Source organism: Phaenicophaeus curvirostris, chromosome 3, assembly GCF_032191515.1.
Source record: "Phaenicophaeus curvirostris isolate KB17595 chromosome 3, BPBGC_Pcur_1.0, whole genome shotgun sequence".
NCBI lineage: Eukaryota > Metazoa > Chordata > Aves > Cuculiformes > Cuculidae > Phaenicophaeus > Phaenicophaeus curvirostris.
In genome coordinates this window covers 19611196-19635762 of record NC_091394.1, presented here as the reverse complement: position 1 = coordinate 19635762, position 24567 = coordinate 19611196, and the positions used below count along the sequence as shown (strand labels likewise).

The 24567-nt window shown below is 38.7% G+C and overlaps 1 protein-coding gene across 6 annotated transcripts in view; it reads left to right on the top strand.

Annotated features, from left to right (window-relative positions):
- Window positions 1-7982, top strand: part of CTNND2 (catenin delta 2) — a 662416-nt gene extending 654434 nt beyond the window's left edge. For 2 of the 6 annotated variants that reach the window (XM_069853479.1, XM_069853476.1), the window contains 2 exons: window positions 1454-1527; window positions 4291-7975. In XM_069853479.1, the coding sequence (XP_069709580.1) occupies window positions 1454-1527; window positions 4291-4551 (335 nt within the window). In that variant the 3' untranslated portion in view covers window positions 4552-7975. Of the gene's footprint in view, window positions 1-1453; window positions 1528-4290 lie in introns of all 6 variants that reach the window. The other 4 variants (XM_069853473.1, XM_069853478.1, XM_069853475.1 and 1 more) reach the window with 4 other exon arrangements.
- The last annotated feature ends 16585 nt before the right edge of the window (window positions 7983-24567 follow it).

Genomic DNA, 24567 nt, shown 5'->3' with positions numbered 1-24567 from the left:
AGAACATGCTGGAGATTTTTAAGAACACCATCTGACAACTGTGAAGCAGCACAGGGAACAGTGCACCAAACTCTAACAAGAATTATACCTTCAGCATGGAACCCTTAGCAGATTTGAAGATTGAGACTTGCGTATTACAGTCAACTGTGATTGAAGACCATGCCATTCCTTTCTCCAGTGAGAGTGTAGTGAGTGGGGGAAAGATGGAGGCAATTATACATGCTGGGATCCATGCTAGCAAGTTGCAAAGGAAGAAAGAGCGCTTACTTCTTCAGTAACTGTGGTTCTTCTTAGTGATACGACTAGCATGGATCCCAAACCCAGCTTTCAGTTGTGATGCTCAGTCATCACCCTCAACGGTTTTGAGTTGTGAAGGTATTAAAAGCAACTCTTTGGTGCCTCCAGGTTTTACACCACTGCACAGTGACCTGAGAGAAGTTGCTTGAATGCAACTCAATATGTTTCAGTTCTACTGATGACTCTGATTCACAACTACTCAATTTTTACTTTCAGGCATGTAATGAGAGTCTGCATGACAGCATTGGATCATTTGTAATAATGTCTGGAAAGTTAATAATGCGTACCCCGTAAGCACAGTGCACAGCAGCCACACAAAATACTACCCTCGTATTCTTCCAAATTTGAGAAATTACTACAATCATTCTAGTTCTAACAGCAAAGTGAGACTCAGCCCGCCACCTAAATCAAAGTGATCACAGAAGTCAGCTTTGCACAAAAATTCCTTAGCTTTTTATGTGTTTGGGGGAGGGCAAAGTGGGAAATAATTTTAGCAAAACTGTATGATGTTATCCATGTCTTTAGAATTATTTCTGATTTCAAACACATAGCTCAATTTTGTCTGTGTATTTTAGTAGTAGAACATCTGAGAAGAAAGTGACAGTTCATGAATTTGAGACTATCTTGGCCAAACTTCTTCAGTATAACTACTTGTTACTTTTTTTCGTAATTCTTTTTTCACTTGCATTTAATCACTTTTTCCATGAATAATTTCACCATATAGCAAAAGCACCGTAGGATAATTATCCAGGATTTGTTGTAACAACATACAACTGAAGTGAAATGAAATAAATGTTTTTTTAATCTCAGTATTTACAACTGTTAGCTCTTTATGTATGTGTGATATAAAATCCCATATATAACCTGAAATATATTACTGAATGTTAGCTGTATATGAAATTATATTGTTGATTTATATTTGAAATGCATAAGGATGATACGAACATGACGTAGCACCTGTTAATAAGTGTGTACCGTGCACATGCAAGTGCACCAAAGCAAAGATGGTGACTGCTCAGTGGAGCAGATGCTTTTAAAGCCTGTGTGGGAAACAGGTTCTGTATAACGTATTTAATGAAGTCTTCAGAATTCATTTTGAGGCCAAAGAGGTACATTTGGTAAACCTGCTTTTTCCTTCCTGTTTTTCTCTCTCCAGCTCAGAACACTGGAATCTCAACTTTGTACAGGAATTCATATGGTGCACCTGCAGAAGACATCAAACATAACCAGGTAAGCAAGTAGACTAAAATGTTGCTGTTCTAGATGGCATATGCACAAAAATTATTTCAGGTGTTTAGGCCTGCAACTCGTAATGAACTCAAGAGCAACTTGAGATGCTGAATGCCTTTAAAGTTCTGGATGTGTATGAAACAGAGTACAAAAGCCAAGCTAATGTTGATGGGCACTTCTGCTGGCTCTGGTATCTTGTGATGTCTTGTGCCAATGAATTTGGTTAAGTCAAATCACATCTTATTACTTGAGTACAGGCATCATAAAATCCAACCCTACTGCTGACACCACACGGCTCACATGCTAAGACATCCTGGTAGAAACTCAAGTACTGAACAGTCCTGGAGAAGAAACCACCTAATGTCTTTTGCAGGGATAGTTACGCTACACTTTGGTGTAGCCAAAACCCTTAGAATTACTATTTAGTCACTCCAGAAGCAAGACTTGATTGTAGCAAGACTTTTTGCTTGGTTGTTTTTTGATGTATGCACTGGGGCATGGGCAAAAGAAAATGTAGCATGTCATCAGCAAGGACACTTTCTCACATAAATATATCCAAGTCAAGCAATGTAGGACTGACTTATAAAATGTCCTGCCCCAGAAAACCAGAAAGCAATGAGTATATCTGGAGAAGGTGGGCATTACAAAAATGTAATTGGCAGCATAGGTGTCAAGCTAATGCACTCACAGGAAATGTTATAAAATTAACATATATGGCATTTATATGGCTTGTATTTCCCATATAGTATTTCCTAAGTCCCTGGAACACAGATAGTTTTCTGCATGGATAGCTTTTTTTTTCATGATTATGCATAATGCTGCTTTGTATTTAATTATCACAACTCTAATATTTCCACAACTTCTTTGTGTAATATGCAAAAGTTATAGCATATTTCAACTAGAGAAATGAGATGAGAAACCATTTAAGGAAAGCACTTAAAATGATTAGTGTTATCAGACAGATAAATGAATCTCTGTTTTAATCTACAAATTTTACGTGAAGAGAGTTTCTGATATTCTGTGCCCCCATTTCTCTTTATTGGTTTTGCTTTTTAATTAGCCAGTATTTCCTGTGGGGCACCGTATTCCTTCTTTGTGTGAGTCAGTTCAGTGCATGAAGGTATTTCTGCTTTTATTGCATTTAAAGAGATTAAGCCCTTCTAATTAACATAGTATTTTAAGAAAATAAGGGTAAGAGGTATTTTAACAGCAGGTACACTCTAACTGCACTTATGAATCAACTAATTTGATTTTATGGGTGAAATTTTGAGCAAGACCAAACCAAACAAACAGCAAAACAAAACCAATATCCCACCTTTTCCCACTTGCTTTCTCAATGAAGTGTTAGATTTATGATCAGCAGTAATGTTTTTAGTTAAAAAGAACGCAGAAATACTACTTCAGTTCCCTGTTTTCTACTCAGAAATTTTCTGTCTCAAACTTTTTGGCATGTAATTAGGTTGCTTAGTATAGAATTTTTCTCCCGTGTCTAGAATTAAACATCTGTGTTTGAATATATGAAATGAAGCGAGAGGCTCCAGATCATATACAACTTGATAGCAGTACTAGAAATAGAAACTAGAATAGTTATGCTCCCTTGTGCTGTTCTAATATTGGGCCCAGCGATGTAAGATCACTTGTGGAATTGTTAAAGGACATGGACAGCCTTTTGCACTCCATACAGACATGCTTTGAAAGAATATGACTGAGTTTGGGACATAGCAGCACAACTGTTCCTCTCTTCTTAAAGGAGCATTACTAGATCTTGCAGCATCCACAGGGTCTGCAAAGAGTCTTCTGACACCAATGTCTGAGCACCAATACGACCATTGGAGGATTGAAGGGCTGTATCATTTTGCAGCCACAAAGACTGCCCAAACTTAACAGAGGTGAGATACAGTAAAAGGTGGTGTTCCACAAAGAGACTAAGAAAATGTTTATAAAATTAAGATCTTAATTAAGTTCCAACTATAAAACCAGAGACTCACTAGGGCTGCCTACAAACAAACTTCATGGCAATCTTAGGTTAAGGGACTGCCTGAGATTTTTTGTACTTAATATCATAAATATTTCAGCTTCGAGGTAATGTTGCAATTTAGCAACAGCACAAGATTGCCAACGTGAAGTGCTGAAGAGATGATAAGAAGATGGTTCAGCTTAGCAGTAGTAGAACACATTTCAGGGCACTTAGCTTGAAATTTTCTCCTATCAGTTCCCGGAAGACTGTAAATGGTTCTTAAGGATATGGTATCGCTCTAAATCTCCCTTGTGGCAAAGGCAGCTGCAAAATGTATAGTATCTTTGGAGTGTATATCGTTTCCATTCAAATTCTTCAAAGCTGAGTTTTGGCTGCCTGTGTTCACATTACCTAGCTGCAAAATACTCAGAAGGTTATAGACGGGTTTTAGTTACAAAAGTAACTGAAAGCTGCCCTGCTCAGATCCTCATTCAAATTACATTTTAAGTAAACCAGTATGTGTTAGCAGTAGTAACATAAAATAATATTTGTTAATAAAAATATTAAATAAAGAAATGTAATGAAACATAATGACAAGGCAAAGCTATGGAATTAATTCACTACCAAACAATACCTTGAGCACATGTTAAGATTACAAAGATAAACTTCTTATTTCCAGCATGATAAATACAGAGACTCACTCCTCCTTATTTCCAGCATGATAAATACAGAGACTCACTCCTCCTTCCCTATTGTCGCCCACAGTAAATTGTATCTAACAAGCTGCGGGTATTACTGCCTTTCAGATTTCAACACAGCCAGTTCCACAGGAGCCCAGCAGAAAAGATTATGAACCATATCAACCGTTTCAGAATTCAACAAGAAACTATGATGAGTCCTTCTTTGAGGACCAAGTACATCATCGTCCACCTGCAAGTGAATACAACATGCACCTGGGACTAAAGTCAACTGGCAATTATGTCGACTTCTATTCAGCTGCTCGTCCATATAGTGAACTTAACTATGAAACAAGCCACTATCCAGCCTCTCCTGACTCCTGGGTTTGAGACTTGGGCAGATACAAAAGCTCCAGGAACTGTGCATGTGCATGCATACCACAAGACATTTTTTTTCCTGCAAATTTAGTTTGTTAAAGCCTGTTCCATAGGAAGGCCCGGATAACCAGTACGGAAAAAAATTAAGAGATTTTTTTTAGAAGGCTAAAAGATACGAGAGCTAAACCTGGGAGTAATTAGAAAGAAATATATATATACATATATATATTTTACAGTATGGGACAACTTCACTGTTGGCCTGTAGAGTCTTAAGTTCAGTGCTGTATATTGAATGTGGCTGAAGGAAGGAGGGAGAACATGACAGTGGATGTGGGTCAAGAGTTAAGCACAAGTAACTGAGCAGCGTACATACTTTATGGGGAACAGCTTCTCACACTTTGTTTAATATCCTCATTCATTGTGAATCTAGGCTTCAAGTTGCATTTGGGGTTTCCTCTGTACAGCAAGATGTTTCTTGCCTTTTGTTAATGCATCGTTGTAAAGTATTTGATGTACATTACAGATAAAAAAAAGTGCATTGTGTATATTACACCAATGCCACAGTGTTTCTTCATCTATGGTTCTAAATATTGCTTCAATTTCAAATTTTGAAAGATGTATGAATTTCCAGGTTTTTGTTTTCTTTTCCCCGGTGCGTTTTAACAAAAAAAAAAATCAAAAAAATTCAAAAAAACAAAAAGGAATATTTAGCAGTATTGTTCGTTCTGATATGTGAATTTGTTTGTGGCAACTAAAAAAAAGGCATTCAGCGGTTTCTGACAATTAACATTCATCATTCCACACTCCTTGTCAACAAAGTGCTTTTTCACTGCCTAAAATTTTAGATGTAGATATTTGAAATAGATTTTTTTCATTTATACCAGTTTTCTTTATGATGATACAGTGTTAAAAGAAAATAAATTACAATTGATCTGTCATCCATATTTGCTAAGAATGTCTATTTCCAAGAACCTACCATAAAAATACACATTCTTACTTGTGTGTGTCCATGTATGCATAGTATTCGCTGTGTGTGTATGTGTTTGAGTGTGTGCGTTTGTGTGGTGTAAGACTTCTTTTCATCCAATGTTTTCCTTGTTCAAGCTTCAATTTTCGTTTGATTTTCAGTTTTTTTGAAACAGTGGAAACTCCAATTTGTGCTTTCTCTTACTCACTTTCTTATGAAGTGATCGCAATTCAAAATTGTTAGGTCACATACTCACAAAGGAAGGGGTTATCGAATCTTTTCCCCTAACTCCTTCACCCCTAGGTGCCATTTCCTTTAGAATAGCATCTCTTGAAGAAATTTCATTACTCTCTAGCCACCAACCAGCAAGTACTCAAGGAAGGCCAAATTTGATCTTCCCATCTTCCTGAGGGAATGGAAAACAAAGAGCCATCAGACTAAAGTCTGGAGTCTCCAAACTCTTTGGGCTATGGAAGGGTCTGACTCCTGAATCATTAGGACAATCATTCCTTTTAACCCATACCAAAAAAAAAAATGTGATACGCAGAACACATTCCTCATGAAAGATACTGACCTTTTCTGTGCATTTAAAGAAAAACCCTGAAAAATAAGAAAAGTAAGGGACAGATATTTTTTTTTTTTAATTAAAGACTAGAAAAGGAAGCTAGGAGGCCAGAAGAGACGGCATATTCATCTTAACTCTTGGAATTCTGGAAGTAAAAAAAAAGAATCCAGCATCTCTTCAATTCTTTGATTCAGACAACAGTTCACAGTTTTTATAGCGTAAGACACACTACAAATGGAGTAGTTGTAAATTGCTCAAATTGCAATTAAGGAATTCTTTTTAGGTTGCAAACATTTCTGTGATGAGTCGTTGTAATAGTCGTTACATCACCTGGCACACTTCTGGCTGTGCGCAGGAGGAGAAGCCTCCCGCAAGTCTGTTGCCTGCTCTGCAGGACACAGCCCAGGTAGTTCATGCAGGCAGGTATTGTGATGTAGAATTGGTTTATCAGTGATCTAGGACTATAGCTTAATCTTTTTTGGCAGCTTTTCCCAGTGTACGATATGTAACCTTATCTGCTCTTTGTAGTAAACAGGGGAAAAAAATCGCATGCAAAAAAAAAAATCAGAAAAATTTAAGAAAGGGTGGGTGGGAGGGGCACAGTGGGCCAGATGTATAGTGAGGTAGATAAAAATACTATTCATAGTTTTGGACACGGGTTGTTTATATTTTATTTATTACATTGATTTTAATAAGTGACATTTGCAGTGCTATTTTGAACAAAGCACGTTTTCAGATTTTTTTTAATAAAGAATGTCACTTGTAACTTGAAGTTCTTCTTGACTGCCTGGTAATCACCAAGCTGGCACAGTTCTCCAGGTGCAGTATTGTGACAGGCCAAAGGGATCTGCCTTTTAGTTTAAATTTCTTAGAAAAGGAGGTTATTGTAAGTTGGATTTATTTCCATTTTTCAGACTATTGAAATGCCCACATTGTCCCCTTTCAGCTCCTCTTAGGAATTACTTAGAGTCAAATGTTGACCATTGCTCAAGTGAGAGATTCTGGATCAACGAAGTGGCATAAAATATTTTTTGTCTATAGTTTGTGTTGTTTTGTTTCCATTCTTCTGTAGCAGCAAGTGCCCTGACTGATGCCATTCCCTCTTGCTGTACTAAGTTTTGAGAAGCTTTTTAATTACCTGGCTTCTTTTCCAGGCTTGGAAATCCAACACTGCTGCCACATGGAACAAGATATATATCTGATGCATTCTTTGATGCATTCTTTTCAATACTGAGGAAAGTATCATTACCTGTTGCTGTTCCCTTCATTCTTGTACTAGATCACACACAGAAATAGAGAAGAAACAAAACTGTTCCAAAAAAATGTATAAAATGCAATTGATGTACTGTAAAATGTCAGATTTTTTTTTAACAAGCTTCATGTTAGAATCTTATTCAGCTGTGTAGAGCTATATAAATCTCACTGTTTTATTAAATGCTGTTTATGGTCTGGAAGGAATGGGTAACCTATCTCGAGATTAACAAATTTGCACTAATATGAGCAATATTGATTTGAAAAAAAATATTAATTCAATATTTAAAAGATAAACTATGATTTTAAAGGTATATTAACACTGAAAGTACATTTTGACAAATAACATATTTAAGCCCAAATTATAAATGGTTATGTCAGATAACACAAAATAACTATAACAATATAGATTGAGAAAAAAAATGTGTTTCACTGTACATGTTGCTAACATGTACAAAGGCAAACTCATATTGACATATTTTCTATTAATAAATCCTACTGTATTGTGGAGAATCGCTGGTCATAGTGCAATATGTTTAAACTCAGAAGTTGACTCCAAAGATTGATGCCTAGCTTCACACAGCCAAGAAACCCCTGCCATTCATTTATCTTAAATATTAATTAGATAGCTAACTTTCAGCTCTCAAGTCATTCACTACCTCCTCCTTCTCCATCAGGTTTATGAGCACAACCTATACTGCAGCAGCAATCGAAGAGGGAAAGTATTTTAGAGAAGGGTGTCACACCCAGTTCACCACTAATTATGGCTGCAAGAACTCTGCTGTCACTGCTTACAGGGAGACAGTTTATCTACAGTTGTAAAAAAAAAACTCAAAAGCTCCAGGCTGGTGCCACTGGATAGGAACACAGTGTAAGAAACATGATCTTGGCCCTAACGTAGAGTAGACCACAGCCAAGAAACAGCAAGTAAGCCATTAATTTATGTGTGTGTTGCTTGGAACCATGGAGTGCAGTATGTGTTACAGCTCGGGAATAATTTTTTCATGGGACTGGGTTGCATTAGCCTGCAGAAATGCCTTGCCAGGGAGCCTTGCAACTCAAATCAGAAATGCTGACTTATTTTTTCATACCTTGGCACAGCACAGGCTCTGGAAGCCAGTGCACAGCAAGGGAAGTTTTCTCAACGCCTCCACCCCTGTTACTCATCCTCTCCTGCCAGCAGGCATAAAGAGCTCTTGAGTTTAACATTATTATATCATGGTGAGCAGTGAAAAAAGAGGGAGGGATGGAGACAAACAAACAAGGGGCCTAAAAATACAGACACTCAGAGCTTGTGCTTGAAGACGGGTACACGCCCTTAATTACTAACAGTGGAATGTGCCTGACAGATTTTATGCACTGACATCATCAAATATTACTTAGAAGATAATAGAATGGACATTTAATAGATGCAATGTGAAGCACAAATAGTTTCATGCTAGACAACTAGGAGGAGCAATCGCAGGTCACCATTGGGCACTTGCAGCTTCAGCCAGCAGATGCTAGGTATGAGGGCAATGACTGCTTACTGCTATGAAGAAGAGAGGAGGAGGATAAGACTTGATCAAAGACTTTAAGACTAGGTAAAAAAGACATTAAGCAGGCCAAAATAAAGGCATATTTTGCAAACTCCCTCTCCCCTCCACCCTACCATCCTCAACAGCACGTGTGGTCTCCCCAGTGGATACGTGGACACAGGGAGACACACATGGGAGGCAATCCCACCAAGGACCCAACTTGCAAAGGCCCTTGCAAAGGCCCAGCTGAGTAATATCTGATAGACATGTGTGGCTGAGCATCCACCCATGCTGAATGATGCTAATGCTGGGTCTGGACTTGCCAAGAAGAGGCTCCAAACACTTGTATTTCCAAACCCAGCATTTTCCCTGAAGGCCAGAGGCACACTGGCATCTGATGAAGAACTATGCAGGACCGGCTGTCTTCCAGAGGACCAGTGAGTTTTTAAATAGTGGCATAAAGGCAGCTTCAGACATTTAGGATGAAAGTGGGAGATTTGAGTTTCATCCCCAGACAAGGGGATTGAAGACTGCAGCTGACAGTTGGGGGCGGGGGGGCGTGCATCTCTGCCTTCAGGCTGCTCTAAAAAACAAGTGAGAAAAGCAGTGACTATCGCATATTTTGGTACACCTGGGTTAGGAGACCTTGCTCCACTCTTCTGGCAGCCAAGCCAAACAAATCCATGTAATAAAAGCACTTGAAGTTCTTTCTTCCCATCCACCCCACGAGGTTTTGCACCATCTCAACATAACCACATTGTTCAAAAGGTTGGCACACCACAATCCAGCCAAGTCCAGCCAGGTACATGCATGACTACTGGTGCTAGCCAGGCACAGTAGTCTAGCAAGGCACCTTGCCAATGCACTATTCTTAAGTCTAATTCCCAGTCAAACGCACTTTACTACTTTTAATGCAATTTTAAAAGCAGCTTCCTTCCTCTGTAGTCATCGATATTGCTTTGCTAGAAGAAAGTACGTGTTACATTCTTGCAAAGCGTAAAGCTTTATCTTGCACCTAATTTTAAAGCCCTCAGAAGTCCCCTGAAAGACTTCCATCAGCTTAACCAAGCCATGGATATGGCCCAAAGTAAAAATAGGTGAAGAATTGATGGAACCTTCTCAAAGAAGGATGAGTGCATGACAGCTGCCCTAACCAGCATGCCAAAGGCTGCAACCTTCTAGTAGCTAAAAGAGGAAAAATACCCAAGTTATTTTCTAGTATCTATCTGTCAAAATTTACTATAAAGCCTTTGGCTCTCTGAATTTTATTTTCACTGCTTTAAGAGAGTGACTTAGATAAAAAGTACTTGCAGTGACTGGTTGTTGCAGTTAATTTCAGTAGTCACATGAGTAGTTTCAGACACTGAAATACCTTTCTTTTCCAGACAGGCATAATCTGAAGCTTGCCACTAAATCTAGGAAAGCAAAACAGCAGTGATTTGGTGATTCCCTATATTTTACAAAATCAATTAATATACAAATTCACTTAAGCTTTTTAGCTTGTCCATAGCCCAGTGGCTCCGGGGGTTGCTTTTTACATAATTTAGTTATTTTACATGAATGTTATATAGGCAGAAAATATTGATAACCAAAAACATCAAGACAATAACACATCAAGTCTGAAGAGAAAATCTGTGGCAGAGAATTCACACTGCTCTGTACAGATACAATCAATTATTATCCCTCTTTGACATCAACTTATAAAGAAAAAAAAGAGACCATCTACTGTATGAGGCTTAACATCTCCCATAGGAAGCCTAAGTCCTTTAAGAAAAGATTTACACCCTTTCCCTCAAAAAATACCTAGGAGTCAAGGGACAGCAACAGCAAGCAAAAGCAGGCAGCAGCATTTTAGTCCGTGGCCGCCTCAGTAGCAGGGGACAACAGGTGCCAGAGCAAAGGAGTGAGCACTAGTGGGAGGGAAGCTGCATGTGCTGCAGCTAGGGGGGCAGCACTGACTGAGCCCCATTGCCTTACACTTCTGCTGCAGCTCAGCCAGGGGTCTTCCAGTTCAATTTTTTGCCTTACCTTCAGTTAGTATAGTTTAAGAGGTCATCCATTTCTTTGGGTTTTTTTTTTTCCCTCTTGTTCTTTTTTCAATATTGTAGCGGTTGTTATTGTCTACTCCAATTATGAAAACCCAGGTGCAGAGCCAACACTTACATGTCAGCAACTCATTCTGCTTTTGCGCTCACAGCTTATCTGTGATGGAGAAAAGAAAAAAAATCTCAAGTTAGTAGAAACTGATAATTATGTATCCTGAATAAAATTTGCATTTTCCTCAAATTTTAAAATAAAAAAAAAAAAAAAAGGAAACCTAAAATATGCCTAGTTTGCTGGCACATTAAAGCATAGGTAGCAGCTCACACCCCGAAGCTAAGCTCAGGTCTGGGCAGATGGGACGAAGGTGTTTGAGCAGGAGGCTACAGACTGAGTGAGCAGGTACTGCCCACGGGTTACTGTACAGCCTCCACCAAAGAGAAGGGCTTTGTGTAAGCATATGGGCATCTGTAATGTCTAAGTTAGGAAGAAGACAATACAGAGCCGTAAGCCAGAGACGCAGACAATTAAAGCCACTGTTGCTAAACACAGGGGGAAGCGCAAGCTAACCTTTGCACATTAAGGTCTGGGATTTAGGCCTTTTTTGGCTTGTTTTCTCACTTTCAACAATTAGAATTTAGGGCAATAAAATTTTTGATGTCACTATCTGTGGAATGTGTTTTGACTAAGTAAAAAGAAAAGTGATGCTAATATATATGATTGAAAAGTACAGTAGGAGACAAGTTGTTTTGACTTCCTAAAATTTGATGTATATGTGTAGGTTAAGATAATTATTTGGTTTGACAACACTTTGATGTAAATGCAAATTATGTACTCTAATAGACTGTGAAATTCCAGATCTATCAGGATAAGTGTGCTTAGCATATGTAGTTAATTAATGACTGTGCAAATCAACAAAATGAAGGTTAAACAGGTGTTAAAAGACAGGAGGATTTTGGAGCTGCTTCATGAACTGTCAAATGATGACTGTCACTCATCTTGTCTCTGCCATGCCACAGTTTAAGTCTGGTGTTTGTCTGCTGTATTAACTTTGATTTAAATAATAAAAGCGGTTTTATAAACCAGAACAACTTCAGTCACAGCTAAGCCTCACCACTTGAACAAAGGGATGTAAAAAGTGGGAAACTAACTAGATAGTCTTTTATTGTGTTTCCAATACCATGTCCAGAAATCATGAATTATCCCTGAAAGACTGGGGCTCTCTTACTTCCAGGGATTTACTCTGTGCCTTGCTCACAGCACTTACTGCCATTTGTAAGGCCATCTGTCAAGGCACGATGAATCCTCACAATATGGCCAACAATATTTTCATGAAATATCAGCAAACAGGCATGTGTTTGGGAAGAAAAAGCACCAGGTCTGTATCTCTGTTTCTTGCTGCAACAGAACTCCTGGTCCTTCCTCCAAAACCTTCATCTATCCCACACAGGGCTGGAGGAGCAGAAAGGGGATGTGACCATTCCAACGTGCTATTTGAAATAAATCACTGCCTGGAACAAGGAGTATATAAAACTGTTTAAAGATATCCTAGTTTTATTTTTTTTTCTCTTTTTTTTGGTGTGTGGGCCCCGATATAGTTTCATTATGTGATTTTTTGGCTAAAAGGCAACAGAAGATGAATTGTGTTACAGCAAGAAGACTTTGAGGCAATTTCAGCTTCAAGAAACCCACTGGAAATATGGGGTATTTCAGACACTATTAGCTATGATATACCAGGTGCTACTCACTCTTTGGTGCCATATGGATAGATTTAGTGGCTGATGCCTTAAAGTAATCCTATCTGCAAAATTATTCCAGAGGAGAAAAGGTGCTAGAAAAGGGAGAAGTACTCTATGAACATGCTTTGGAGTGAAAGATCTCTGTAGTGACCAGTAGGCTGGCCTGTAGTAGGTATAGCTGTTATTTGTCATTTCACTGTCTCTGGAAGCCATTTCTGCTGAAAAAGACAGCTCTCCGTAAAACAGAGAAGGGTTTGTAGCTGTAGGTACATAGGTGCATGGATGGCTAGGCCAGTTAGGTGTATGGGGTAAGTAACTGCTCTAAAGTAAAGCAATAGCAGCCAATCCTGGGATGCAGAAGTTACACTCGATAGAAAGAAAACCATCAAACACCATTTTTCGCTTATAGCTTTTGGAGTCAACTGTAAAGTGAAAACGCTGTTCTAGGAGTGTCCTCTATGCAAAATGATTTTGTAGGTCCTAAGTAATATATGGATTTTGTGGCAAGGTGAAATAATAGAAACAGCTAGCGGAGCTGGCTGGAGTAGCTGGCAGAGCAAGGCACAGTGTGGGGGAAAACTACATGCTGTGTTCCTCTCCATGTTGGGTTATCAATTTTTCTCCCTTTCAATAAAATAGTTTAAAGCGATGGGTGAACAATGGCAAAGAGAGAAATTTAGCTTACCAAGTGCAAAAGAAAGTTGTCAGCTTAATGTTTTTCCCCATACCTTTGAAGGACACTGAAACCAGGGTTTTATTAGCAAACTCCTTAAACGTACCCACTGCTCCCATTACTGCCAATCAAGTACTCGCAGACTTGACTAGTCATTGTACCTGGGTCAATAAGCAAGATAAGAAATACTGACACCGGGAACTGAAGTTAACGGAGGCTTAATGAAGTCAGACCAGTTTGATGTAATGGAACAGACTTGCAAAGCAAAGGTCCTGAGACCATTTAAAGTGGCTTCTGGAAAGAGAGATCCCCTAATCACTGCGTAACATATTGTGGGGCAGCAGTGAAGGGCAGCATGCCTATGGGAGAGGCAGGGGTGCACTGAGTCTGTCAGGTCTACACACAACACTGGACAGCCACCTGCTAAGCTGGGTATGTACTTTTCTATATGCTTTCATTGTCTTTGCTTGGGAAGGGCTGGCCACTATTACTACCCTTGAGGAGATCGGAATGACAAGGACTTTGGAGCAATTTGTCCTCTGCTGCAGTCCTAGTGAATGGCCATGTCTGGGTGGTGGCTGTATAGAAACGTGACTCGTCCTGTGAGTGGTTAGTGGCTGCAGAGGCACAAGAACTAAGGAGACCTGCAGGGGTTCAAGACTTCACTGTGCTCAGACACTGGGACAGAGATAGGCCAAGGTCAGCAGGGCTGTCAAACAGTAATAATAATATTAATATTAATGGATATTGTGCCTTTGTATTAATAGTAAGTTTTAAGCTTTATTTATAACAATAACAGGATGTATTAAGACTCAGACCATGTCTGGATTTGTCTGTTCTTGAACCCATTCTAGCAATATTTGCAAAAATTTGCTGCAACTCTCTTATCCATCTTTCTTTGGTCGTCTTAGGATTTATACGTCTTAGGTGAGGTTTTGCTTAGCCTTGCACAATTGTGTGGTGTCAGCATGAGCAAAAATACTCATCCAAATATAGGAGGGATGAAGTATAACTGACTAAACACTTGTAGATTAAGGCATGAACAGCATGTGCTAAGTGAGGAAAGGAGGACACAAACTGCATCCAGGGCCAAGCTGACAGGCATAACAGAACATGGGTGTGTCCATGAGCCAAACAACCTGAGGGAAAATAACAGGGACTGGATATTACCTTGGCTAACATCAAATATGTAAGGGAGATACTGATTTTCCCCCACTGGAGGGATACCAGAAGAGGATGTCCTGGACAGAATGAGACCCTGCCTGACATTTCTCAGACCTGGCAAGCTTAGGGAAGGATAACTAGCTCTGAATGTGCATCTGCTCTTCACCTGTGTAAGATCTCGCTAAAATAATATGAAGAATCAGGAAGTGCACAGCACGGACAGTTCCCCAGATCTGTAAAACAGCATATCATCAGTGCCCAACACAGAATGAAAACTCACAAGAAGGTGAGTTGCTTCTCACTAGCACACCTAGAGCTGTGAGTTTACAGGTAAGGACCTCAAAGATCAATAATGATGTTGTGTCAGTTAGTTCTCAGCTGTCAAAATCACAGAGCTGCTCAACTTTGGTTCTGGCTTACTTCACTGGAAATAAAAAGTTTCCTGGGCACATCTGTTAATGCAGTATCCAACTTCAATTAATGAAAAAATAACTTCCAGGAGAGGAAACTGCCACATGCCGTTCCTTCATGCTGGAATATGATGGGAAAGGACTCAGCAGCCTGTGGAACAAAAGCCTTGTTTGAGGCTAGGTCCAGCTGATGGGATATCCACAAGATAGTGAAAGTGTAGTATTTGATCGGGTGGAGCTTTTGCATTTTTCAGCCTTTCTTCTTGACCCCAGTTCTCTAAAAGCAGGGTGAGAGGACCCATTGCCTACTGCTTGCTGAAGCTGACTGGTGAGGACAGATGCTTTAAAATATAGACAGATTTCAGTGTAAAAAGATGACATCAAATACTGGTTTACTTCTTCATGCTCTTTACGCTGTTGTTATTGTCCCCTGAAAGGATGATGAATGTTATTTTTATGTGTCTGGTAATTGATTTTCATTATTTACTTATTTGATTTCCCCCGAGTTGATAGAGCTAAGTAGTACAATATGGATAATATTGATTTTTCTGAAAACAAAATATTTGTCTGCAATTTCTATTAATTCACTGAAGACATGTATGCCTTACAGTGATAATCAGATAATGCATAATGGGCTTTCTATTGCTTTCAGGAGCATCAAGTATGAAGTGTGATCAATTCTTAAAGACTGGAGGTCTGTTCTTTATAAAACTGTCTTAATTGTCTTCATAAAATTAAAAATGACATCCTAACACTGGATTTACATCAGAGGGTGTGTAGAGCACTTCATCCTGGGTAAGGCTTGGTTGCAGAATTCACTTGTTCATCCAATCAATCGAAGTCAATAAACATTTTGCATTGCAGAGAGCATCTTTTCTTTTTTTTGGACTCCCCAGGTGTGAGATAGTCTGAAGGAACAAGTTCTGAATAAGGGCAAACATCCATTTTAATTGAGCTTTTCAGCTAGATATGTATTTTTTGAAAAGCACATGCACAGGGACTTGTTAAAGAGAGCTTTTAGAAATTTCAGGAAGTCAGTATTGCTTTTCAGTCCTGAAGAAAGCCACGCTCACTAGAAAAATTTTCCTTGCCTGGGTCTGTATTGTAAACTGAGAAGAATCTATATGGTAGTATCTTATGCCAGGCTTCAAGTCTTACGGTCCACTAATCTTACATAACAATTTAACTCAAGGCAATTTCATTTGCCAATGCTAACACCTATTAGCATAGAAAGACAACCTCTGTCAATATGTTTTCCAGATGGATTCCTACAATGTGCCTATGAGGACAAGTTGTTTTACCAGGTTGACTAGAGTTTTGTCCAACAAAATGAGAAAGACAGGGCTGCAGCATTTGTCACAATTACAGTTCAGTTTCTGCTTAACATCCCTCCCACTAATTTGTTTCCCATTTTTTGCTAATATCCTACACAAGAAAAATTTCCTTTTCATGATGAAATGATCTTCCTACTTATCTGTTCTAAAGGGTTAAGTAGCTTTTTCATCATGCTTAGGAACATAACTATAACCTTGAGCTTTTCATAAAAGCCTTTCTCTCCTTCAAGGGCATACTAACTAAATTCATCCAACTTTGCTGCTCTTATTTGCATATTAAAGAATTGCTTCTTCTTGCAGAAAAAGCATGAGCAAAATCCGTGGATTTTGATACCAACTGTAAGCTAGATTAATGTTAGAGAAAATAATTGCAGAGACCAAAATAATATATAACATTGTAGAGAATTAACAAGGCAGTAGCTTGTCACAGGGTTGACGGCTGGAAGAAAGACTTCTGTTTCAAAGGCTTTTACCTTTCAACAGATGTCTGTACAAAAAAATCATTGTGAGTACACCTAATACTTAACTACCATACTGTATCTGTAGAGCTGAGCTGGGAGGACATGGATTACCCACACAGAAAACAACATCACGAAAAACAAGCATCCTAAAACCAATATTTAGTAGAATGAGTAAAGGACTGGATAATTGCTTGCTATGGACTCTTCAAATGAATAGTCCAGCTTTTAGTCCTATCTTTCAGTCTCTTTTGCCTAGCAGTAAAAGTACTAAAGTAGACAATCTGATATCTGTCTTATCAAGGATTTAAGATGCAGACTGACTGCTGGTCATAACAAGACTGATGTCGTTGTAAACTTGAGGACTGAAGGTGTTGAAACCCAACACTTTGCTTGAAAAGATAGGTGGGAGAAACAAAGAATCACGCTGCTGTCTGTCTACATACATGCCTGCATATGTACAGCCTGTGCATTTCCTATCAAAAGATGAGGAAACTGAATATTTCTATAACATAGGTTATTTTCCTGTGTTTCAGAAGCCAAATACATTTCTCCTGTATTTCCTAATCCCAGAGGGTATAGTACTTTTTGATAATGGCAGATATTTTAGAGAAGAGACAAAAAAAAAAAATCATCAAAATTCTTCTGTCATGAAGTGTTCCTTGGTTTAAGTTAGCAACATTTGCAGGTTTCTTTAGCACATCTGTAGAAAACTATCTCCTACAAATTAACTTGTTGCTAAACCCAGTCTGAATGTAAGGTCTATGTCCACTCCTAGAATTGTCTCTTATACTGTTGTTTCAGAACTATTCCACTAATGCAGTCCTGATGTGCATATATGTCATTCAAACAAAGTTCAGCCTTTTTTTGGCTCCCCCTGCATGCCTTTAACTGGAACAATCTGAACTAAAAATCCCCCATTCCTTCCTTTTTTTTTTCATTTCACAGAGCAGCCAAACATTTGATCAACTAAATCGCATAAGTTACAGAAATTTAAGTACACTGATTTCCCACTAACATTAAAGAACAGAGTCTGTATGAGCTGCACTTACACCACAGAGCTAACATGCAATGAAAAAGTGATCAGAAAGAACTGTTAGAATTGTTTCCTCTAAGGTCTTGTCCTTGCTTTTGTTTGTGGAGGATGCCTTTCACCACCTATGAAGGCATCAGTCTTATCAACGATTACCCTAACTCATGCCTATGTAAGAAAGTGTTGCCACTGTTAAAATTTAGCTAATATGACATCACAAGCTTTTGTGAATCTCCTTCAGTAATAGCACATGGTGCAGTAGTTCTCTTCATATTTTCTCACTTTGGAGCACCTTTTTGTGGAAGAGGTGGCACATACAAGGTTCACCAAACTAACTTGCTTGTTCTCGTTACATAAGCATGTGCCTTTCCCATTTCTACAAAGACCATTCCAGTAGCTGTCTCTTTTCTCTAAATTTCCAAGAAAATACATATAGCACACTTTCCAGTCTTCCCTACCATGAAACTGTCTAACACCTCTAAATTTCATCATCTGCAGATGATTCCAGTAATCTATGCCAAGCCTTCATATTCTGCAGCACCGTGTCACTTGGATAATTTGTGCCAAGCTTAATACCTCTCCACATTTAAACACATATTCTGCAAAGATTTTACAACATTGGTTTAGTACTTTCTCAGACTTAGAAAAGCAATAAAGCAATCAAACATGCCTTCCATAACAAGTCACTTCAGCAAATGCATTGGCACTTCATCAAGAGATTTCCCTCACTTTCATTTCCCTACCTGCTTTTATGACTTGCTCCTTCTAAGTACAGCCAATCTCATCTTGGTTGGATTTACATGATTTAAATCCTCTCTTGCGTTCTCTTCATGGGGTACTTTTGCAAAATAATCACTCCAAGCATTGCTAATTAATTCAGCATTCATTTCCAATATACCTCATTTACCTCTATCATAAGCATGTTTGTATCCCTTATCATTTGTTCTTTTGCATGGATGAGCTTGCAAATGATATTTTTCTGTATCTTGAGTCTTTCCCTTCCTAGAAAGCTATAAAATTCACTGCTAACTCCATTTTTAGCTTACACTAGATCTTTGGGTTCTTTTTTGCTTGTCATATTTTCACTGTTCAACTGATTGTTCTCATCTTGTACTTCAGTTTTTCATAAACAAGTCTACTTCACTGTTCAATCCAGATCTGATATTAGTTCTGGGGACTTCTGGCAGAAAACTTACCTATAGTTCCTAGGCTATCACTTGTACATTAGTTGTCTTAAACAGATCACAGATCTCAGAGGTGTTGTTAATATTGCTTGGAAAATAGGGGTTACACATATGCAATAGGATATGCTCTTGCCCACACAATGGATTTGCCTCAGTGATTTTGCCCCAAATGTTGATAAGTAGCAAAACACAGCTATGTGGATGAAGAATCAAGGTAATGCAAAACACACAGGTAAACATAAAAAGGCATTTAATAGATTTTATAAAATGCTCAATGTTCTAATACTTCGAATAGAATGTTCATGGACAGATATTTTCAGAAGATCCCATTAGCAAACATGAGTTCCTTCCGAAAAATTTGTCCATGATCTTTTTTCATGAAATATATCTTCTTCCAAAGAGCCGATGGCTGCACAGCATGTTTGTAGTAAAGCCAGAGGAACTGGGCACTGTATCCTGATTCATTATGTTGTGGTTTTTTACTTCTCAAATTCTTTTGCTGTCAAGCCCTTGTTTTGTCTGGCTACTGTGCATTAAATTCAACAAGAAAGCAGAGGTAAAAAAATGGCTTTTTGAAGAAAAGCAAAGATTAATCACCGTTGCAATGTGTCAGTGCTGCAATGGAAAATAATTTCAGTGGGGCAGCGAACAGCATGTGTGCAACAGCTACTTGCAGCCAAGAAAAGAGAAATGGGATAACCTCCAACCAGAACATCTAAAGCTCTGTCATTTCACTTGAATGTTAATTCAATTCTTTGACAAGGTTACCTTAATTAGTTGGCAAGTGATAGAAAGAAACCTGACAGGTAAGCATAACCTGACAGGTCTTGAGTCACTGCTGTCCCCTCTGCCTTTTCATTTTGAGGTGAAATTCAGGCTAAAATATGCATTGCCATGAGGCTAGATGTTGGCATGGAAGTGCCTGCACCAGATGTTAGTTTCACTTTTAGGAGTTTTTGGAGGCATACTTAGAATATTTTAGCAACAACAAAAATAGAACTGCATAAAAGCCTAATTTTTTTTTTGCTTGACCAAAGATGAGGTTGACCTTTTTCAGTTTTAATCAGCAAATAGGAACAGTCAAAGTCTTCCCAATTTGAGATCACTTATTTCTCTCCAAAGGAGTGTGAAGGCCTGGTAAATTATGAAAAAGAAACAACTTTCAGGGTCAGTGAGGAAAAAATGAAATATGACAATATGACACGTTTCAGGGGGAAAAAAAGGTTGTGTAAATATTTTTATTTTTATTATGATTTAAACAATTATACAGTGATTAATAGCACAATTCACTGTATAATTAGGACAGCAGGCTTGCTCATTTTCAGCCTGCCTTCTGGTCTTCAGAACTAGACCTGAGAAATGGAAATTACAAATACCATGTCTAGGATTGCCACTGATCATTTGGGCTTGATTCAGCAGATGTTTCTGCATGTGAGTACCACCGTCTACATGAAGAGACTCACAACAGAGTGAGACTATTTGTTGATGTTAAGATGCACAGAACTGTGTGCTATTTCTAGGATCCGAGTCCTAACTTCTGGCTCAGTTTTTGAAGTGCAAAATGTGCTTCTGTACCCTGAAGGTGAACATAGCCCTCATTTTCCTTTCCTCTATCACTTCCAGGTAAAGGAGTGGAATTTCTGCTTAAAGTTATTTTTTTTTCACTCCCTGGAACTCAAATGCCAGGCATGATATTTAAAACCTGAGAAACTTCTGTATGACATTCCTATTTTGTACTGTTCTTCTGACTGTTAGCGAACATGATCAAGAGATGAGATTATGATGAAAATCTGGCATTTCAGGGCACTACAGCTCAGATGGGTGCATACTGATGTGGTAGGATTTTCCTTTATTGCTTTTATGTTAGCTCAGTTGTAATATTAGACACTGCTCAGTAAAGCAGCTTGTAATTTCTCCATGGAGACTTTTATAGTTTTCAGGCTCACCAAGCAGTCCTTTCTCTGACATGGGATGTATATTATGCTGACAAAAAATAACACTTAGTACAAGTAGTTCTTGTCTGAAATTTTGAACTTTTCACATATATGACCACAGGACGAGAATTTTTTGTACTGAGCTTAAGAAAATATTTCAAATTATCCCCTATTTATGAGTCTCATCCAGTTTGGCTCAAGGGACATCTTTTAACTAACATCCTTTAACTAGGTCTGCTGACTTTTCCAACAGAAACCACTCTTAGAGGTTAGTACCTCAGTCACAAAACTTCTGATATAGCAAGCAATATCTCTTCTCAAGGAGGATACTATTTGAGTATGGAAACAATGTGTTGTAGGCTGGTCTCCATTTCAAGCTTTTCTTTTTCTCTTTTTGATAATCAAATGGCAATTCTCTCAAAGAGAATTATGCAACGTACGCTGCTAAGGCCCCCATTTCCAGGGAAATGGCCCCTCGTGGGTCTAAGAACCATCACTGTTTTCACGCAGCCAGGATAGGTCCATCTGACTGAACCTTTGCTCCTTGTTTCATCACTAAGGAGAGGTGATGTACCTACACATTATTAGCCCGTCTCCTACAGGTGATGCGCTTTGCAATGATTTGAACCTTGGTCAAAATGTTATGAGTGACAGCCCAAGTCAGAAGTACCTCTAGTGCTAGAAACACGTGCAGATATATCGAATTAGGGACATGGTCTGGATGTTGCTTTTGCTGCCCAGGGCATGAAAAAATTACTTTCTTAACTGAAAGCCCAAAACCCCTGGCAACCACCATAAGAAACCTGCAGGAAAGGGAACTTATTCTCCCCAGCCACCCACAGATGTTTTTTTTCCTGGTAAGATTTGAGTAAATTTTGCATAATTAGCACCACGCTACATATTCCATTAAAGGCACCTCTGCCTCGGCAAAGAGGTTGTGTCTGGTGGAGGGTTCACAGAATCACAGAAACACTAGGTTGGAAACAACCCACAGGATCATCAAGTCCAACCATTCCTATCAACCACTAAACCATCTCCATGTCTATTTACAGCACCTGGCTTGGAATCTATCAATAAAAACCTCATTTAAAGAGCAATATTTCCTTTCTAATGGAAAAAAAAAAGAACAACAGGGAGCTGGCCTCATCTCCCAAGCGACAGGGGACAGGACAAGAGGGAATGGCCTCAAGCTGCGCCAGGGGAGGTTTAGACTTAAGATCAGGAAAAAATATTTCACGGAAAGGGTCATTGGGCACTGGCAGAGGCTGCCCAGGGAGGTGGTTGATTCACCTTCCCTGGAGGTGTTTGAAAGATGGGTGGATGAGGTGCTCAGGGACATGGTTTAGTGATTGATGGAAATGGTTGGACTTGATGATCCAATGGGTCCTTTCCAACCTAGTGATTCTATGATTCTATGATTCAAATGACAAATCAAAATTAACTCTGTTAACATTACAACAATTTCATAGTTTTTTTAAAATAAGAAAAGCCAAAAAATTGAAAGTCAAGGTTAAAGCTGATATTCAGATATAAAGTGAAAATAAAATTAAGTACAGAACTTTTAAAGAGTGTCTAAACAGTGCTATTAAAGATTTGTGCATTGTCATTTATATATTTCATATGTGTATATATTCATAGTTTGTGTGTTTGTGTGTATTTGGTACAGAAGTTTTTATTTTAGCAGGTGGCTTAGAATTCTGATGCTGTTAATTATCCAATCCAAGTAGAACTTAATGCATGCTGTGTACAGATTCATAATAACATCACAGACAGAAATTTGGACTGTCAAGATTGCAAAGATCAAAACGAGAACCATAAAACTACAGCACTCAGACTAACCTACCAGCCCTGCAGTATGCCCCAGTCCTGCTCTCCAGGGTCATGTTCCTTTTTCATAGCAGGAAGATGCTTCAATATCATGGTGCCCTTCCAAAACAAGAACCATACACAAAGGCAGAGGAAATCCACCATTTCTGAACAAACCCTGTTGGGAGCAATAAGAGGAGTTGGGAAGCAGCACATGCCAGGAAATGCCTTTGCATGACAAGGTAAACAGACACAGTTTTTCTTGCTCGCATATAATCCATATATTAAACATCCTTGTTTAAGGAAGGTATCACACTCAGTCCAGAGCAATTATCTTCTGCAGTTTTGACCCTACGCTCAAAACAGTTCAAAGAGTTCTTGACAGTTATTAAGTCAGTTCTGGAGAGTCTGGTATAATTGCAAGAAGACAGAGACCCGAGCCTTCTTTTGTAGTTAAATATTTTTTCAGCACTTTGCAGAATTCTCACATCATTTGCACAGAAATAGATTTTACTAACCTCTCTGAACACATGCTTTGAAGAATTAACTACTGTGTAAAACACAGCAAATTTATTTCCAGAAAAAAATACCCTGTGGTTTTTAATTGAAAGGTCCATCTGAGCTGCCTGCCAGCTTGCTGCCTCTTTCAGTACAGTCATGGGAAAATCGGAAGAAGTTACTCTCTGCCCACCCTTAGCAAATTGCCTTGGACCACTTCAAAGGGATGGAGGTTTTCTTTTTCTCTTTGCAGAAGGGAAGGGTTTTCTTTTTCTCTTTGGAGAAGGGAAGGGTTTGGGCATTGCTATTGCTGTATGTACAAACATTGCTGGTTAAATTAAGTTCAGGAGTGCAGTCTTGCCTTTGCTTATTGTGCTTGTACCTGTCAGTAAAGAAGTGGGAGGGCACAAGTTCAGGCAGGTTTTACTCATATTTTACCATCAATTTCTCTGAGGCTCATTTCTCGCACATAAAACAATATATAAAAGATTGCCCAAATGTCCAATAATTTTGTTGAAAAGCAGATGAAAGACTTACCTCCAAGGCATTTCTATTTACTGGAAGGAGGAACATTGATGGGATTTCTAGCAAAGCTTTTAAAATTATATTGCAAACACCGTGATAATTGTGTAGGTCAATAGAATACTTTTGAGATGCTGTCTTAAGGCTGGTTGCCCCACTGCAAAATATTCAATGCATATTACTGTGGCTTTGTGGCTTTACAGTAGTGACACAGAGACACAACAGTGATACACTGATAGTATAATAACTGTGAGATGCCCAAGCCCTTACAGGCTATTTTTCAAATCAGCTACTGAGCTGGGGAGAAGAGTTCAAGTCTGAGGAAGTCATGATTTGAAGTCAATGTACACATTGCTGAAAGACAAGTGCAATTGTACCTCTCCATCATTGCTTTTAACAAATACCTAACTTAGTTTTATGAATTGACTCTGTGAGTTCATCATTAACCACCACAGGGGAAATTCATCATCCTGCCCAAGATAACTTAGAGAGATCCACCACGAGAAAGAGAATGTGACTAACAGATGTGGAGCATGAACATGAATTTAAAGCTACAAAGTAGCCACAGCACAGGGTGTTGGGCTGCCAGGAATGCTGTATTTCTGGAAGAAAGAAAAAAAAAACAGTTCAGAGTAGACAGTTGTAAGAGCCCTACAATTCTGGAGGAGGCAGAGGTGCTTCTTTGAGAAAGAACATGAAATGGAATATAAAGAAGAGAGATTGTGTCTTGTCTGGCAAGATTATGTGATTGGGAGAGCTTCAGACAGGAAATGGCTTGCTTATTTTAAAAACAAAACATAACAAAAAACCCCACACGGAAATATTAGAAGTGAAATAAAAGAAAACTCTTAAGTGGAATGTATTAGCTGGTTGACTTGGGGATTGATTTTTTTATTTTATTGAAGATCTAGAATATTCACGTATATTTGCTTC